This window comes from Salvelinus sp. IW2-2015, linkage group LG20, assembly GCF_002910315.2.
Source record: "Salvelinus sp. IW2-2015 linkage group LG20, ASM291031v2, whole genome shotgun sequence".
Classification (NCBI taxonomy): domain Eukaryota; kingdom Metazoa; phylum Chordata; class Actinopteri; order Salmoniformes; family Salmonidae; genus Salvelinus; species Salvelinus sp. IW2-2015.
Window position 1 is genome coordinate 12,998,987 of NC_036860.1, and position 19,893 is coordinate 13,018,879.

Consider the following 19,893-nt stretch of genomic DNA (forward strand, 5'->3'; position numbering starts at 1 on the left):
CTTACAAATTGGAAAGTTCATACATATTCATCCTGGTCCCCCCGTGGGGAATGAACCCACAACCCTGGCGTTGCAAGCGCCATGCTCTACCAACTGAGYCACACGGGACCATACAAGATATCCAAGTACAAGATATCCACATCTCTTGATGTAAAGGGATGGACTCTACAAGGTGTGTCACGCCTACTCCCGCTCCCCCTCTCCGGCGCTCGACGTCGCCGGTCTACTAACCACTGGTCCAGGCACCATCATTTCGTGCACCTGGACTTCATCATCACCTTGATTACTTTCTCTTTATTTATCCCTCAGTAGACTCAGTATTTAGGCAGTATTGATTTTGTTTACGTTCAGTACGCTACTCCTGTTTTGATTATCTTCATGTTTCTTATTATTAATGTCACCTTCTTCACCTGCTTCCTGACTCCCTGCGTATACGTTATAGAATACTTCCTCTCAAGAATTGGAAGCAGCAGAAGTTAAGGATATCGCCCAGATGGTCGATGGACAGGAACACCTACTCTGTCAACACCACGACCAGCTGACTCAACTGGGTACGGTAATGGATAAGGTCCTCCGCATTCTCCACCACCTCGACAACACTCGAGAGGATTCATCTCCTACTAGCGGAGGATCCTCTACCACGAGTCGTCCCAGAGAGCCAGTCCCCCAGCCCATCCAGAAGTCCGCCTAGGTCAGCGATGCCCTGTTGTCCCTCCCAGAGAAATATGACGGGACTCCATCGGGTTCCTATGAGAAGTTCATGGCTCTGTTCAGGGCGGTCTTCAATCATCCACCTGAGGGCAGAGAGGGAGGAGAGCGATTACTCTAACTTCGGCAGGGTGCACAGACCGCTGCGGAGTACGCCTTCACCTTCCCTGACTGTGGCAGCCTCCAGCTCCGCACCTTATTCCAATGAGGACTGCGCGAAGAGGTCCAGACGGAGTTGGCGTGTGGGGACGACAACCTTTCCTTGGACGCGCTCATAGCGATGGCTCTCTTCAAGAGCGCCGGCGCCCCCTCATCTCTCGCCTTCCTCCTTTGGCTATCCTGAAACAGATCCTGAACCCATGGAGATAGGGGCCACACACCTCCCCGTGGCAGAGTGGTGTCGTTGGTGGCAGAGTGGTGTCGTTGGTGGCAGAGTGGTGTCGTTGGAGACAGCTGGGGCTCTGTTCCTATTTTGGTCAGGAGGGGCACTAGCTTCAGCGGTGTCTGGTGCACTCCAACCCGGTGTCCAAGAGGGCAGAGGGGTAGCCCCRTGATCATCCGTCTCCCGGGGTAGGCGTGAGTATTCCATCATCATCACTTTCTGTCCAAACCTTTTCTGGTTTCCATTTCACTGGCTGGCTCCTCCCTGAACATCACCTCATACCCGCTCACCTCTCCTTTTCTGGTCCAAGCACTGGATACTCGACCATTGGGATCCGGCACAATAACGCACATCACAACACCACTCACCCTCACAGTGGAACTCACGCATCAAGAAAGCCTTCTCTTCCTCATCATCAATGCACCCGTACACAAAGTCGTCCTCGGCCACCCGTGGGTCCAACGTCATGACCCTACCATCTCATGGTCGAGGATGAAAATCACCRTCTGGGCACCCGAATGCCGAGGACCTGCTTTCCTTTACCCTGTGGTTCCACGTCGGCTGAGAGTCCTGTGGTTGCCCTCCAGCCCAACATCGCAGAGGTATACACGGATCTCCGGGAGGTTCTCTCCAAGACCCGTGCCCCCTGTCTCCCTCCTCATTGCCCCTGGGACTGTGTAATCGACCTGCTTGCAGGCTTTGCGCCTCCACACAGCYCTCTGTCGGTGGTTGAAACCAAGTCTATGGACGAGTGCATCCAGGAGGCTCTCCAACAGGGTTTCGTCAGCACGTCCACCTCCCCTGCGTCGGGCAGGCTTCTTCTTCGAGGCCAAGAAGGATGGAGGTCTACGCCCGTGCACTGATTACAGAGGCCTCAATTCCATCACCACCAAGTACCGCTAACCTCTCCTGGTGCCAGGTGCGATCAAACAGCTCCGYGGACCTGAGGAGTGTCTACAATCTGATTCGCATCCGGGAGGGGGATGAWTGGAAAACAGCATTCAGCACGATGTCTGGACACTATGAGATTTTGGTCATGTCTTATGGATTAGCCAATGCTCCGTCGGTGTTCCAGACATTCGTTAACGAGGTGTCCGGGACATGCTCGGGCGGCAGGTGGTTGTGTATATCGATGACATCCTGGTCTACTCGGCCACCTTGGAGGATCACATCACCCACGTCAGAGTGGTCATGGAACGCCTCCTGGAGAATYACTTGTACATGAAAGTGGAGAAGTGCCAGTTTCATCAGGTCGCTGTCTCCTTCTTAGGATACAAGATCAGTCCACAGGGAGTGATGATGGAGGAGAGGACGGTCAATACAGTCAGGTCTTGGCCAGTCCCAACCACCATAAAAGGGTTTTTGAGGTTTGCCAACTTTTACCGCTGCTTCATTAGGAACTTCAGCTCCATTGCCTGTCCTCTCACGTCAAGGGTGGTCCGTGAGTTGGAGTTTAGTCCTGCAGCCGATGACGCCTTCCACATACTGAAGGGGCATTTCACCTCCACCCCGTTGCTGAAACACTCAGTTCCTACGCTGCCTTTCATTGGTGGAGGTGGACGCTTCAGAAGTGGACGTGGGGGCCATTCTGTCCCAACGTCAAGGTAACCCACAGAAATTGTATCCATGTACTCAAAGAAAACTGTCTCCTTTAGAGAGGAACTATGACATCGGTGACCGGGAGCTCTTGGTGGTGAAGTTGGTATTAGAGGAGTAGAGTTACTGACTGGAGGACCGATTTCTCATCCTCAACAACCATCGGAACCTGGAGTACATACGGACAGCGAGGTGGCTGAACCCGCGCCAAGCAAGGTGGACCCTTTTCTTCACTAGATTTGACTTCACCTTGTCATATCGCCCAGGTTCAAAGAACATTAAAGCCGATGCCCTGTCCCGTGTCTACGATTCGGGAGAAGTTTCTGTCCTGAGTGCGCCCATCATTCAGCCCTCCCGAGTCATTGCCCCCATGCTTTGGGACGTAGATKTGGACATTCACCAGGCACCGGAAAGGAAACCCACGCCTGCTACCTGGCCTCCAGAGCGCACCTACGTTCCCACAGGGATAAGGGATCGGCTGTTGACCTGAGCACACATCTCTCATYGCTGGATACCCAGGTATCACCCGCACTTTTCAATCTCCGGAAAGTACGGGTGGCCCACCTTGGCGCAGGACGTCGCTCGTTATGTAAACTCCTGCTCCATATGTGCCCAAACTAAATCTCCCCTGCACGCTCCAGTAGGGAATCTCCTTTATCTTCCCATGCCTCAGTGGCTTTGGTCTCATCTGTCCATTGATTTAGTTCATCATTGATCTCCCCTCTTCTGATGGTTTCACTACTATTATGGTTGTTGTGGACAGATTCTCTAAATCCTGCCGTTTTATCCCTCTCTCTGGTCTCCCTACCACTCTCCAGGTCGCTGAGGCACTGTTCCAGCAGGTCTTTCGGCACTATGGCCTTCCGGAGGACATCGTCTCTGACCGTGGCCCCCAATTCACGTCACGGGTATGGAGAGCCTTCATGGAGAAGCTGAGAGTCACGGTCAGCCTCACATCCGGGTAACGGCCTCAGTCCAATGGGCAGGTGGAGAGGATGAACCAGGAGCTGGGGAGGTTCCTTAGGAGTCACTGCCAGGACCGGCAGGGGGAGTAGGCGTGGTTCCTTCCCTGGGCAGAGTACGCTTAGAATTCACTCCGTCACTCCTAAACCGGGCTGACCCCCTTCCAGTGTGTCCTAGGATATCAGCCAGCCCTAGCTCCGTGGACCCTGAGCCAGACTGAAGCTCCTGCGGTGGATGAGTGGTTCAGGCGCGCAGAGGAGGTTTGGAACGATGCCCACATGACGCTCCGGCGCGCCGTCCACCATCAGAAGGAGCAGGCAGACCGCAATCGCAGTGAGGCTCTCGTTTTCCATCCTGGTGATCTCGTTTGGCTCTCCACCAGGAACCTCCCGGGTACTGTCACACCTTCAAATTACGGTTTTCAAAAGTATTTTGTTACAAAATACATTAGAGTGTAGTTCAGCCCAGTGTAATACAAAATACTTAGAAGTAATTAAATTATATATTTCAAATAGATGTAGCAGAAATACTGCCCATCTGGTCATAGCTCAATAACCCAACTAAGTGCCCCAATTGCTGGGCCAAAAATAACCCAACAAGTGTTCTGTCCATCAAGGAACACACCACATCACAGCCCGAGACTAAAATTAAATGTCATGTGTTCTGCGGTCTACCTTGTTTCCTTCACTTGCTCTGGGATGAAGGAATGGAGGTAGTTGCCTTATCTCTTTTCGAATACTCCTCTTTTCTCTCCCTATTTTTGAATCATGATGAATCATGAATCATGAATCATGACTGAAATTGTCAAGCAGGTTAGGAAAGAGGTTCAACCCATCCTAAGCTAAATGAATGCCCTGTGTTCAGGTTGACGTCATGGATTGTGTGCATAAACAAGCAATGACATGGTTGTATGATCATTATTTGTTTTCTTACTGGGTGAATACCTTTTATTAGGAACTCAAATGGAGGACCATAGAGTGTTAGGCATCTCGGCATACTGAACCAAAGAAGATTATTGAGAAAAAGGAGTACAAACTATTTACAGTCATAAGAAACATACAGCATCTCTGACAATAAAATTGAACTTTATTCCACTGCGTGTTCAGTAGTAGACATATGAAATAGCATAAAGAGTCTTTAAACAGGAGCTCTGCATCCACCTAAACACATCCTGTCCTACTCTCAGATAGATGGTGAACGTAACCTAACCAAGGTCAATCAGGAGGGAGCATCATGATGACCATGGACAACACTGTTGGTCTGAGGTGTGTTCTCAAMCCCAGAGAGGTGTTCAACAGCGTTAACCAGTCTTTCCAGGTTGTTGTCGATGGATGACAGCAGGGTCTGCAGCACTCTCTCCATGCTGCTCCTCATACTGACCAGCTCCCTCTGTAACATGTCGTAAACTTGGCGATGCACCTGGACCAGTGCTGCCAGGTCCTGAGGACATATAGGCCTGTGATTGGTTGGCTTAGGGTAGAGTAGCCTTTGATTGGTTTGCTTGGGGTGTATAGGCCTGTGATAGGTTGGCTTGGGGTAGAGTAGCCTGCTGTGGCAGTGGCACTACTTGGGGTATGTTTATGTGGAATGGAGCGTTACCTTGAAGCAAACCATCAGCCTGGGGTTGGACGATGACTGGGGGTGTATTGGTTTGGGGTTGAAGGGTGCCCTGAGACTAAGGGATGTGGACGGTTTCAGTCACTTGAGGTGTACTGACCTGAGGACAGGGTTCAAGGTTCAATCTGACTATGTTCACCCGGGGTTGGAGGTTGGGTTGGGGTAAAAAGGTCCTGGGTGAAGTGGCAGGTGTTGGTGTCTGGGGTGGATGGACTCTACTGGCCTTGGGGACTAACTCATATCTTGTTACTTACATTCTCTCTGTTTGATCACATTTCATCACATACACACACACATCAAAGGTCATGAAGTTTCAACTGCAGTCAACTACAGTCAACTGTTTCATCAGCTGACACTTGCAGCCATCGCCTGCATTGTGGGAGGCTCTATTGTCAACCGATCATTAGGGTGTTTTTGTTTGACCCACACGAACGTGAAACAGGGACCAACTTTGCTCATTCATGTACAGTCCTGGCCAATTCTATGTGAACCCTTGCACCTTTCTTAAATAATTCCCTATTTCTTTCAAATAAAGTTGAACTTTTAAAAAACATCTGTTCTCCACACCTTGTAATTAGATTTTCAACATTGTAGAACCACATTTATTTTTGTAAACTTAAGTTTAACATTTTKATTTAGAAAATAAAGACAAATGGCTGGACAAAATGATGAACACACTGGAGCTAGTACTTAGTTGCACAGCCTTTGGCCAAGAAAACTGCAGACAAATGCTTGTTGTAGACATCAATGAGCTTGCTGCACCTTTCTACTGTTAATTTGGTCCAATCTTCACCAGCAAACTGCTCTAATTCTTCAATGTTTGAGGGGTGCGCTCCACCAACTGTTGTTATCAGCTCTTGCCATACCGTACGCTATGGATGTAATTCAGATCTGGACTATTCACTGTCTCAAAAATGTGTCTACCTGGGGGGAGAGAGGAGGGGGCACCGCCTCTAAAATTAGACTCCCTGGGGGGAGAGAGGAGGGGGCACCGCCTCTAAAATTAGTCTCCCTGGGGGGAGAGAGGAGGGGGCACCGCCTCTAAAATTAGTCTCCCTGGGGAGAGAGAGGGGAACGTCTAACTAATTAGTCTCCCTAGGGGAGAGAGGAGGGGACCCGCCTCTAAAATTAGTCTCCCTAGGGAGAAGGAGGGGGCACCGCCTCTAAAATTAGTCTCCCTGGGGGGAGAGAGGGGGGACACCGCCTCTAAAATTAGTCTCCCTGGGGGAGAGAGGGAGGGCACCGCCCTTAAATTAGTCTCCCTGGGGGAGAGAGGAGGAAGGCACTGCCTCTAAAATTAGTCTCCCTGGGGGGAGAGAGGGGGCACCGCCTCTAAAATTAGTCTCCCTGGGGGGAGAGAGGAGGGGGCACGGCCTTTAAAATTAGTCTCCCTGGGGGAGAAGGAGGGCACCGCCTTAAAAATTAGTCTCCCTGTCGTCAAAGCTATGAGGTAGGACAAGTGTGTGTGTGTGTGTGTGTGTGTGTGTGTGTGTGTGTGTGTGTTGTGTGTGTGTGTGTGTGTGTGTGTGTGTGTGTGTGTGTGTGTGTGTGTGTGTGTGTGTGTGTGTGTGTGTGTGTGTGTGTGGTGTGTGTGTGTGTGTGTATGTGTGTGTCTTGTGTGTGTGTGTGTTGTGTTGCAGCTGTGTGTTCATGAAAGAGTGACCAGTCTATGGATCTACCTCTTTGGTTTAAAGAGAGAAACACTTCTCCTGAAAAAAGGTAAGGACCCATATAACTTTGTCAATGAGTTAACAACTACTGATTTATCGTCACCCATTGAAGCATTTCGCAAAATTTTCTCCTACTAACAGTTAACTGTATTAAAGTCATTTTGTTCTGTCTGAATTTTTAGCAGGGTCCAGCAGGAGAGACCAGACTCACCTGTATCCAGGTGTGTGTCCATGAAGAGTGACCAATCTATAGAGCCACCTCTTAGGTTCAGAGAAGGAGACGTTTCCATTGAACAAAGGTCAGAAACCAGTGTTTTAAGGTCTATCATTGTCACTTTTTTAAAAGTTTTAACGTACCATTAGAGCAAGGAAATATCTCTCACTACTTTTAATATTTAGGTGTCATTAAAAAGGGAACAGTCTTATACCTCAGATTGAAGAATGAGGAGTTTTGTACTTTTTACAGGATCAAAAAACAAAAGATGAGCCTCACCTGTACCCAGCTGTGTGTCCATGAAGAGAGACCAATTTATGGAGACACCTCTCATGTTCAAAGAGTTAAACCTCTCTACAGAAAAAAGGTAAGAACCCATTGGACTTGGTCAATGTCCACATCACATCCAGAGATTTACCCTCCACTGCACCACTGGATGGCAYATCAGAGTTTTCACGTGAGAACTGGGCCGATAGTGGTCAAGTTCCTGAGGTATAAGGACAAGATGGCTGTTCTGGAGAGAGCCAAGAACTTGAGAGGAACTGACATCTTCCWTAACGAGGACTACTCGGAAGCTGTGCACCAGAGGCGGAAAGAACTTATCCCAGCCATGAAAGCTGCCCGAGTGTGTGGGGATATTGCGCACATCTGCTACGGGTCAGTAGCTTCAGCCCCACAACACACACACACACGCACACGCACACATACACTAACTGACACTCACAATTGACACTTCATATTATCTCTATCTCAAATAAGCTACCCAGGAAAGGGCTAAAAAATWGCCCATATTAATAKATGTAGTAAAAAAGATCAATGAAATCAATGACTTGTTAACATCRGATGACATTCATATATTAGCCATCTCTGAAACTCAGATAATTMATKTGATGATGCAGCAGTGGAAATACAAGGATATAACACCTACAAAAGAGACGTGAATGCTTATGGGGTTGCTGTATTTGTTCAGAGCCATATCCCTTTAAAGCTTAGAGAGGACGTCATGTCTAATGTTGTGGTTGCATGTTCACCTGCCTCATCAAAAGCCTCTTCTTTTGGGGTGCTGATATAGGCCACCAAGTGTCAACAGTCAGTATCTGGATAATATGTGTGCAATGCTTGATAATGTGTGTGATGCTGACAGAGAGGTCTATTTTCTGGGTGACCTGAACATAGAATGGTTTTCATCAAGCTGTCCACTCAAGCGGAAGCTTCTTACTGTAACCAGTGCCTGTAATCTGGCTCGGGTTATCAATCAACCTACCAGAGTGTTCACAAATAGTGCAGGAACTACTGTACATCATCCACGTGTATTGATAAAATGGTTACCAATGTTGCAGAACTTTGTTCTAAAGCTGTATCCATACCCATTAGATGTAGTGACCATAATATAGTGGCTATATCCAGGGAAACTAAAGTTCCAAAGGCTGGGCCTAAAATAGTGAACAGCCGTGGCCAAAAGTTTTGAGAATGACATAAATATACATTTTCACAAAGTCTGCTGCCTCAGTGTCTTTAGATATTTTTGTCAGATGTKACTATGGGGTACTGAAGTATAATTACAAGCATTTCATAAGTGTCAAAGGCTTTAATTGACAAGTACATGAAGTTGATGAAAAGAGTCAATATTTGCAGTGTTGACCCTTCTTTTTCAAGACCTCTGCAATCTGCCCTGGCATGCTGTCAATTAACTTCTGGACCACATCCTGACTGATGGCAGCCCATTCTTGCATAATCAATGCTTGGAGTTTGTCAGAATTTGTGGGTTTTGTTTGTCCACCCGCCTCTTGAGGATTGACCTCAATGGGATTAAGGTCTGGGGAGTTTCCTGGCCATGGACCCAAAATATCGATGTTTTGTTCCCCAAGCCACTTAGTTATCACTTTTGCCTTATGGCAAGGTGCTCCATCATGCTGGAAAAGGCATTGTTTGTCACCAAACTGTTCCTGGATGGATGGGAGAAGTTGCTCTCKGAGGATGTGTTGGTACCATTCTTTATTCATGGCTGTGTTCTTAGGCAAAATTGTGAGTGAGCACACTCCCTTGGCTGAGAAGCAACCCCACACATGAATGGTCTCAGGATGCTTTACTGTTGGCATGACACAGGACTGATGGTAGCGCTCACCTTGTCTTCTCCGGACAAGCTTTTTTCCGGATGCCCCAAACAATCAGAAAGGGGATTCATCAAAGAAAATGACTTTAACCCAGTCCTCAGCAGTCTAATCCCTGTACCTTTTGCAGAATATCAATCTGTCCCTGATGTTTTTCCTGGAGAGAAATGGCTTCTTTGCTGCCCTTCTGACACCAGGCCATCCTCCAAAAGTCTTTGCCTCACTGTGTGTGCAGATGCACTCACACCTGCCTGCTGCCATTCCTGAGCAAGCTCTGTACTGGTGGTGCCCCGATCCCGCAGCTGAATSAACKTTAGGAGACGGTCCTGGCCCTTGCTGGACTTTCTTGGGTGCCCTGAAGCCTTCTTCACAACAATTGAACCGCTCTCCTTGAAGTTCTTGATGATCCGATAAATGGTTGATTTAGGTGCAATATTACTGGCAGCAATATCCTTGCCTGTGAAGCCCTTTTTGTGCAACGCAATGATGTTGGCACGTGTTTCCTTGCAGGTAACAATTGTTGACAGAGGAAGAACAATGATTCCAAGCACCACCCTCCTTTGGAAGCTTCCAGTCTGTTTTTCGAACTCAATCAGCATGACAGAGTGATCTCCAGCCTTGTCCTCGTCAACACTCACACCTGTGTTAACGAGAGAATCACTGACAAAATGTCCGCTGGTCCTTTTGTGGCAGGGCTGAAATGCAGTGGAAATGTTTTTGGGGGATTCAGTTCATTTGCAYGGCAAAGAGGGACTTTGCAATTAATTGCAATTCATCTGATCACTCTTCATAACATTCTGGAGTATATGCAAATTGCCATCATACAAACTGAGGCAGTAGACTTTGTGAATATTAATATTTGTGTAATTCTCAAAACTTTTGGCCACAGATTAGTATTCATGAATATACAGTGTACAGAACATTAGGATGACATAGACTGACCAGGTAAAAGCTATGATCCCTTATTGATTTCACTTGTTAATCCATTTCATATCAATGTAGATGGAGGGGAGGAGACAGGTTAAAGAAGGATTTTTACACCTTGAGACATGGATTGTGTATGTGTGCCATTGAGGATGAATGGTCATGACAAAATCTTGAAGTGCCTTTGAACAGGGTATGGTAGTAGGTGCCACGCGCACAGGTTTGAGTGTGTCAAGAACTGCAACGCTGCTGGGTTTTTCATATAACTCCAGCCAAGTTGTTTAGGTTTAACTGAGTACTTAGTCTATCCAAACAGGTTATGTGGATTAGATGGGAATGGTACCGGATGATAAAGGATTAATATTCTGGAGGTGCCTGCCTACTGGTAMATTGCTTTCAYCTGTCCAGTTCTCTCATGTTAGTTGAGATGAAGGAAAGTAGACCCCCAGGAGTGGTTGGATGTCCTGAGATGTCTTTGAGTTGTTACCATTTAGTTCTGCATGCATGATGTTGCTGGGAAGACGTTGTAAGGCTGTCATTTCAACACTAACAAAGTTGAGTGGTTTCCAGACAGTCTGGGGCAACAGCAGCACCAGAGTCCTCCCACCTCAGCTTTGGTTGTAGGAGACGACATGTCAATCCTTTGAGGGTGGGAGAGAGGGAGGTAAAGACCGAGAGTGAAGGAGGGGTAGAGGAAGGAAGAGACACAGCCCGGGACTGAAATGTCATCTGTTCTGCAGTCTTCCCTGATTCCCTCACTTGCTCTCCAGTGTGTGGGCAAAAGGAACAAAGGGGTGGAGGTGCCTTCTCTTTTTGTATCCCCCCCCCTGTCTGTATCATGCCTCTGAGAAAATGATCAAGCAGGTTAAGAAAAAGGTTCAGAAAACTTCTATACTAAACGAATGGCCTGTGCTCAAGTTGACCTCATGGGTTGTGTGCATAAACGAACAATGACAGGATTATAACTGTTTGAACACTTTTTTGAAAATACATTTTATTTCGGGRGCTCAACAGGAGGTCCATAGAGGCTTAGGCACCTTGAACAAAAAAAAGATTACTGAGAAAAAGAAGCATACATTAKTTATAGTCATCGACAAGAGAAACATATCTCTGATAACAAAATGGAACTGCGTGTACAGTACAAAGATTCCTAGAGTTACATTTACTGCACAGAACTTTACTAAATGTTTTTTAGTCCATCTCTACCTGGATGGTAGACATTTGAAATAGCATGAAGAGTCTTTAAACAGGAGCTCTGCATCCACCTGAACACATCCTGTTCGACTCTCAGATGGTGAACGTAACCTAACAAGGTCAGTCAGGAGGGAGCATCATGATGACCATGGACAACACTGTTGGTCTGAGGTGTGTTCTCAACCCCAGAGAGGTGTTCAACAGCGTTAACCAGTCTTTCCAGGTTGTTGTTGATGGATAACAGCAGGGGCTGCAGCACTCTCTCCATGCTGCTCCTCATACTGACCAGCTCCCTCTGTAACATGTCGTAACCTTGGCGATGCACCTGGACCAGTGCTGCCAGGTCCTGAGGAGGTAGCTGGACCTGCATGTGTGGTTGGACCTCTATCAAAGGAATGTGGACCGTAGCTTGGTTCACTTGGGGTATGTTCGTCTGAGGCTGCACAGTGGACTGGGACATATAGGCCTGTGATTGGTTCGCTTGGGGTATATAGGCCTGTGATAGGTTGGCTTGGGGTAGAGTAGCCTTTGATTGGTTCGCTTGGGGTATATAGGCCTGTGATAGGTTGGCTTGGGGTAGAGTAGCCTGCTGTGGCAGTGGCACTACTTGGGGTATGTTTATGTGGAATGCAGCATTACCTTGAAGCAAACCATCAGCCTGGGGTTGAGCAGTGACTGGGTGTGTATTGGTTTGGGGTTGAAGGGTGCCCTGAGACTGAGGGATGTGGACGGTTCCAGTCACTTGAGGTGTACTGACCTGGATACCAGTTTCAAGGTTCAATCTGACTACGTTCACCCGGGGTTGGAGGTTGGTTTGAGGCAAAGAGGGCCTGGGTGAAGTGGCAGGCGTGTGTGTCTGGGGTGGATAGACTCTGCTGGCCTCAGATGGTGCTGCAGCGTCCAGAGTCTGTTGACCATCAACCAGGTGGTTAGTCGAGTGACTGTCCAGGTCCACCCCAATGCACTGGGAACCAACTTCATTCTGAAACTCTAGGGAAGAAAAAAATATAGAAAAATAAGCTATATTTAGTGTTCCYTACCAAATGACATCACGTAGTAGGCACACACACATTACAAAGATAACAAAAACGTTTGTTTTTAAAAATGTAAACCATAAACTTTACCTTGTAATGCAATGGGTCCTTCTCCATCCACAAACTCAAATTTAAAACGTTTTGATTTGACTGAGAGGAAAGGCTCCTCCTCTTCTGTTGGATGGTGAAGTTTTGCTTCWGTCTGCCTGGTCAATCGCTTCCTCTTTGAGTCAGGACCCTTCTTGATATAACAGGGTTGTCTGCGCATCAGGTCATTGTATCGCTTTTTGCATTGCATCCCGGTTCTGAGGTATCCAAACGAAGAAGCGCTCACCTTTGCTGCGATATCTTCCCATGYGGCCTGCGCAACACGGGTGTAGCCAGGGCCAGGTCGTCGAGCTTGCACTTCACGTACGAGTATTTTGAGCTCTTCCTCATTGAAACGSTTCTTTCGTTGCCTCTCCATATGAAGCATCTCGATCTCTGGCCTCCCATCTCTGTTATCGTTATCGGAATCCATATTTTCTCAGGGAAAGCCATAAACGAAGCGCAAACGCTAAAAATGACGCAAAGACACAATAGTGTTCTGAATGTTTACATAGACTAGCCTACTCATCTCGAGGCTGCAACTTATTCAAAACACAATTACAAAAGGGGTGTTTGTTCAGTTACAAAACAGCAACGGTTAGTACGGTTACGGAAAACCTTAAGGATAGCGGACAGTTTAGGCGTTCCAAAACAATCTGGGCTACCATTCGCAGGACCACAAAATACAATACGCTTGCGCAGTTGATACCGGTGGTGCGCAGTATATTGCCCTCCCTTTGTTGGGGAAAATGTGCCCAAAATAAACGCCTCTTCAAAACAGTAACAATCACCACAATATTGAATGATTCGATTCTTCAAATTCTTGACATTAGACCTATAGATAAATCGTAATATTGTTAGATTTTCTTGTTCAGTAAGTGATAGGTTACTTTTATGATACTGTGGTTCACATATTTATTCCCCCCAAAACATTTATTTAGAAACAGATTGAAAGATTTCATCATTAAATCATGGTCTGCACATTGCCTTCCAAAACCATAAGCAATTCTCTACAGATTTACAAACTTTTCCCCACACACATACACTTCTCCTTCTGAAAAGTGAAAGCATAGTCTACATTTGAGGGGTCTACTGCCTAATAGGCTAAATAGTTGTAGGTTTTTATAGGCTACAGTAAAACCAGTCTGAATGCATTTGACCGCAGGAAAACGCTACTGTGTGAATACAGCAGGTTTGATTGAATAATAGACTACATTTAACCACTCTTATGAAAGCATTCTAATACATACATGCAACAATGAATACATCATACAGTCAATAGCATACCATAGTTAATATTTTTGGGTTAATGATATATATTTTTTWAAATCTTGAAATACTTGTTATTGTAGGACATTGTATTGTTAAGACAGAAGTAAACAGTCGTCAACATAGCAAGAAACCAGCAAACATCACAAAGGATGTACTCCTGTGGAATCAGTGTATGACGGTCCATTCAGTCTGTGTTGGAGAGGCATTGTGATGGGAGTGACAGTCTGTAGTAGTGACTCCCTAGGACCTGACAGCCTTTCAACAGCACTAGCAAGTCTCTCCAGGCTGTGGCTGATGGAAGACAACACAGGATGCAGCATTTCCTCCATACTGTTTTTAGTGTCCGTGATCTCCTTGTGTAGCATGGCGTAGCCCGCCTGGTGCACCTGGCAGAGGACTGTGAAATCCTGGGAAGCGGGCTGGACGTGGATGAGGGGCTGGAAGTTTATCAGCGGGATGTGAGCCCTGAGGAGCTGTCCCTGACCCAGTCCCTGAGATTGGTTAATCTGAGGTGAGCTGACCTGAGGGGCTTGGAATGAAGAGGCCTGGGTTGGATCAAGTTGGGGAACATGTTGTGGTGTTCCAGCCTGGGATGGACCAGCCGTCTCTGCTTTGATATCAAGGCCCTCTCCAATTTGCTGCTCTGGAATAGAAAAATCTAACCATGATGTATAATTTTATCCCCCAATCACATAGCTCACCCATGTACACTCAACCAGCATGGTGCAATCTCAATCAACACATATTTAAATAAAGTAGTTTGCTTGCACACAATGCTACTTTATAAATGTGGAAAATGCTGCCAACATAGTAAGTAATCAACAAATATCTACACATGATTTTCCCATTTATAGCCTGCAATTCCTAATATAGAAAATGGTAGGCCAAGTGTGCCTAAATGTAATCATTACTATACTCTACCTGCATGCTCAATTTTAATTGAGGAAGTAGAGTTGTTGTCTGTAAGGTTAGAGACTGGTTTTGGCAATCTGTTTTCAAATATTCTTATTCCTTGTCTCCGTTTAAGATCATTAATTCGCTTCCTGCACTGGTTGGCTGTTTTCTGAAGCCCGACGGTAGTGGAGCTAACTCGCTCTGCTACTTGCTCCCAGGCTGACCGAGCATTGGATACTCTGAACGGTTTTGTCGGTGTACCATAAATAGAAAATCGCCGTGCATGGACTTCACGCAATAATATTCTTGTTTGTTCCCGCGTAAAACRACTGCGAGTCGCCGCCGTCAACATTTTGGAGCCTGCACACGGTTTCATAACATAAACACAGAAATTACGAACACGCTTTTCGCAAGAGGGGCGTTATTGCGTTGCGAAAGTGATAAATGGTAATGGCGTATTTTTGTAGGCAATAAAACTGTGCCATAGACAAAGCCTATGGAAAAAATGAATGATGTTTTTGTAGGATTTTTGGAAAACGCCAAAAAATAAGGTATGTGGTAAACCCAGGTTTGGGAGATCTTATGTTTTGTTCCATGAGATAATCTTCATCAGCTAACGTTACTTTCTGGGAATTGTGAAGAATTTATGTTAGAAAAAAGCATACCAAGGTCATGTTAACTGACTGCTAAACTCTACTAGACCTGTGTTAATCTCAGACCTCATTTACTGTGTTTATTCCTAAACACTATTCTTTCCTTTTGACCTTAGGGGTAGCAGAATGACTMATTTCCGGGTTTTAAGACTACAAGCTGGCGAGCTYTATTGACACGCAGATGCACGCAGTAGTGCCTTTACGCACAGACGTCACTCCAGGAGGGKGAATTGTGGGATGTATTAAAAAACAAACAATGTCCTTATACGTTTCAAATGTTTTGCATCGCAATGAAAGTCCACTTTTGTCCCTTGTGTTGGCTATGCAATCTGTATTTGCAATGTCAAAACTAACTTTATGTATTTATTCACACAGTAAATCCAGCACATACATTTCAATAATGCTTTAAAAAACACACAACACCCTGTAAATTGACCCTCTTCTGCTGGTGAGATTCTGTATCATGGTCTAGTAGAAACCCCACAACCTAAGAACATATGACTACATGGGTGAGACTTCTACTTATGGTCAGCTGTAAAGCTGGAGCTTCTACATTTTTGCATTTGAGATTTTCTCTCTCTCTCTCTCTCTCTCTCTCTCTCTCTCTCTCTCTCTCTCTCTCTCTCTCTCTGTATTTCTTCTCTAGATCAGAGAATATGTAACCCTTATACAGACTCTTCTAAATGTGAGGATAATGTCCAAACAGGCCACACCAAAAACCAGAGAACTAAGGAGACAGCCTGTGGGAAAGCGCAATCCAGTCACCATGGCTACCCACCTCCTTCCATTTTGGACTATGTTTAAAGATGTATTCTGTCTGGGATTCTGAGTAAATAATAGTCAGGGGTGTTGACTGAATTGTGTTGCTGTCTACAGGTAATGGAAAGAAACAGACATGGAGGTGTATCCATTGCATAAAGGCTGACTGTATTGATACATAGTGATGACTAGGCTGTGGCAGCACTGACTAGGCTGTGGCAGCACTGACAGGAGTGAGATCTAGTGCATGTTTTGTTCCCTGTGGTAAGCTTGCCTTGTTTTCTCTGAAACAACAGAGACCAGAGCATAATCAATGTAGTAGACAGTCACTCCTGTTTTTCCACAATTTAATATTTTTTTTGAGCATAGAAAGGTACTTTTTTCACATCAAGGTTTTGGCATTGGTAACTTTCCTCAAGAAAAGTATTTTGGAGAAATGAATAGATAAAATGAAATGTACATACATTCTTTTTAAATTATCCTGACCGGTACTGATTCTGTAAAATGCCATTTTTATTTTGTTCATTTTTTCTCATGACTTGTGGCCCACATTTGTGTAACTTCTGTATTTTCCCATAAGCTTTTCAGAAACCCCAAATATTGCCTGATCAAAAGTGTAGTTTATGACCTCCATGGGAGCAGAATCCGTCCTAACCCCTTGACTGAGGTCACACACACACACACACACACACACACACACACACACACACACACACACACACACACACACACACCTGTATGTCTGTCTATACATGTCCTCCCCTCCTGACCTTCAGATGAACCACATGACCTGATCCAGGATCAGATTGGCTTTTTATCCCCCAATGGTTAAGGTTACAGGATTGGGGAAGGGGAGAGCTGACCATAGACACTCATTCATCCTGTCTGTCTTCTGTTGGAGTGGAGACTCTCTGCCCCCACCTTCTTCCTCTCTCTGCACGTCAGATCAGATGTTTGTCTCTGTTCACCTTTCAGAACACACACACACTAAGGCAAGGTGAGGTCAGCGTGATTGTCAGGTAGCTAGCATGTTCTGCTTTGGTGTGATGATCAAACAACTTCCAGTCTGCTCAGCACATCCGCGGTTTGGTCACGCTGTCGCAGGGTGTTTACAGCGATTAGGAGAAAAATACAACGGAGGGGAATGATGGGGCGAGGGCGTGTGTCGACACCCACTGATTACCTACCTCTTACTGTGGTAGACTGTCTGGAGGGAATCTCCTACCAGAATAGACATAAAGGGGCTTACAGTATGGCCTCATAAACAGATGTTTTTTAGGGGTGATACCGAGCAAGATGATATGGACGGAGGAGACTGACAACTGTGGAATAAGTAGAGACACAGGAGACACTGAGATGTATTGGGGGTGACAATGAGAGGGATGTTACACAGGAGACACAGAGAGAGACCTTACGCAGGATACACTAATGGGAGACACGTAATGAGAGGGACTGAGATAGGTGTTTATGGGGGTGACACAGAGAGACGGTAATGGTAGAGACACTAAGACAAACGTTATGGGGGTGACAAAGTTATAGGAGGAGTAATAGACCATATGTAATGGGGATGACAGAGATGTTATGGTAGACACACCGTAATCCAAAGTAAACTCTTTACAGTGACTATAAGACGTATCAATGTACCCCATTGTCATAACCAAAATATGATTGCTTTAGTTGGACCTGTTTCACAAAGAGAAGGCCTCTCGAGGAGAAATACTGGGTGTAGTAAAACAGTTTTCATAGGAGGATCCAATGCAATCTGCTGAGTGAAGTTCGGCACTGACATACAGTGTGTTTTCTGTGGGCTTATTTAGGTTTTCCTTTTAATATGGTGAGCTAGGGGTGTGGTAATGGCACAGACGGCTGACTGGAATAGGGTTTTCTCCTGTCTGCTGATATGTGCTCTCCAGCAATGATACCCAGTGTGATATAATATRTAGCCYGAGCCCATGTTGTTTACAGGTCTTTTTACAGAGTTATTTCTGCTCTTTCCTTAGATGTTTTTGGTTTATAGTTAAGGTACGTAGCTAGATACTTAAGGTAGCTCGATACGACAACCGCATATTACAGTCACAGTAAGTGAAACATGTCGTAGATATAAAATCAGAGAGAGCGACTTCACCAAAAAAGGTGAGTACCTTTTTATCTCGCAATGTTGCAAATCATCAAAGAGACMTATCACTGTTTTCTGGAAAACACATCTCTGACTTTGTGTAAATAAAAAAGGCACAGTGATATTTACATTGGTTTTCCCTTTATTGGTGTTGCTTTTATCTCTGTGTATCCAGAACATTCCACCAGTCTCTAGCAGTGTGTGTTTTTTCCAAGGCACATAATTAGTGTGAGGTGTGTTTATACACAACAGCAGCGCCCCACACACACACACACACACTCCCCCTAAAGATTGGAAAGCTGCCGCGGTCATCCCCCTCTTCAAAGGGGGAGACACTCTAGACCCAAACTGTTACAGAGCCGTATATCTATCCTACCCTGCCTTTCTAAAGTCCTCGAAAACCAAGTTTTAAACAAACAGATCACCGACCATTTCAAATCACACCGGTACTTCTCCGCTATGCAATCTGGTTTCCGAGCTGGTCAACCTCAGCCACGCTCAAGGTTCTAAACGATATCATAACCGCCATCGATAAAAGACAGTACTGTGCACCGTCTTCATCGACCTGGCCAAGGCTTTCGACTCTGTCAATCATCGCATTCTTATCTGCAGACTCAACAGCCTTGGTTTCTCAAATGATGCCTCGCCAGGTTCACCAACTACTTCTCAGATAGTGTCAGTGTGTCAAATCGGAGGGCCTGTTGTTTCGGACCTCTGGCAGTCTCTATGGGGCTGCCACAGGGTTAAAATCTCGGGCCGACTTTTCTCTGTATATATTAATGATGTCGCTCCTGCTTGTGTGATTCTCTGATCCACCTCTACGCAGACAACACCATTCTGTGTATACTTCTGGCCCTCTTTGGACACTATGTAACAAACCTCCAGACAAACTTCAATTGCCATACAACACTCCTTCCATGGCCTCCAACTGCTCTTTTTATATATTTTTTATTTATCTGTTATTTTACCAGGTAAGTTGACTGAGAACAACATTCTCATTTACAGCAACGACCTGGGAATAGTTACAGGGAGAGCAGGGGGATGAAAGAGCCAATTGTGAACTGGGGATTATTAGGTGACCGTGATGGTTTGAGGACCAGAATGAGAATTTAGCCAGGACACCGGGTTAAAACCCCTACTCTTTACAATAAGTGCCATGGGATCTTTAATGACCTCAGAGAGTCAGGACACCCGTTTAAACGCCCATCCGAAAGACGGCACCCTACACAGGGCAGTGTCCCCAATCACTGCCCTGGGCATTGGGATATTTTTTAGACCAGAGGAAAGAGTACTTCCTACTGGCCCTCCACACCACTTCCAGCAGCATCTGGTCTCCCATCCAGGGACTGACCAGGACCAACCCTGCTTAGCTTCAGAAGCAAGCCAGCAGTGGTATGCAGTGTGTGTATGCTGCTGGCTTTTATGCTCTTAAATGCTAGTAAAACTAAATGCTCGCTCTCCAACCGATCGCTGCCCGCACCTGCCCGCTCGACTAGCACCCTACTCTGACGGTTCTGACTTAGAATATGTGGACAACTACAAATACCTAGGGTCTGGATAGACTGTAAACTCTCCTTCCAGACTCACATTAAGCATCTCCAATCCAAAATGAAATCTAGAATTGGCTTCCTATTTCGCAACAAAGCCTCCTCCCTCATGCTGCCAAACATACCCTCGTAAAACTGACCATCCTACCGAT

The 19,893-nt window shown here is 46.0% G+C and overlaps 1 protein-coding gene and 1 long non-coding RNA gene across 2 annotated transcripts; one reads left to right on the forward strand and one right to left on the reverse strand.

The window, feature by feature from the left end:
- Nucleotides 1-11,159: 11,159 nt before the first annotated feature.
- LOC111981351 (cytadherence high molecular weight protein 3) lies at nucleotides 11,160-15,208 on the reverse strand. The gene is made up of 3 exons (XM_024012577.1): nucleotides 14,694-15,208; nucleotides 12,504-14,415; nucleotides 11,160-12,369 (listed from the first exon to the last, which is right to left on the reverse strand). Exons 2-3 carry the CDS (start codon nucleotides 12,931-12,933, stop codon nucleotides 11,504-11,506), a joined length of 1,296 nt encoding a protein of 431 aa, XP_023868345.1. The 5' UTR covers nucleotides 12,934-14,415; nucleotides 14,694-15,208; the 3' UTR covers nucleotides 11,160-11,503.
- On the forward strand, nucleotides 15,153-15,586 carry LOC111981352 (uncharacterized). The gene is made up of 2 exons (XR_002879583.2): nucleotides 15,153-15,217; nucleotides 15,436-15,586. It is a non-coding gene; the product is annotated as an uncharacterized lncRNA (long non-coding RNA).
- Nucleotides 15,587-19,893: the final 4,307 nt, after the last annotated feature.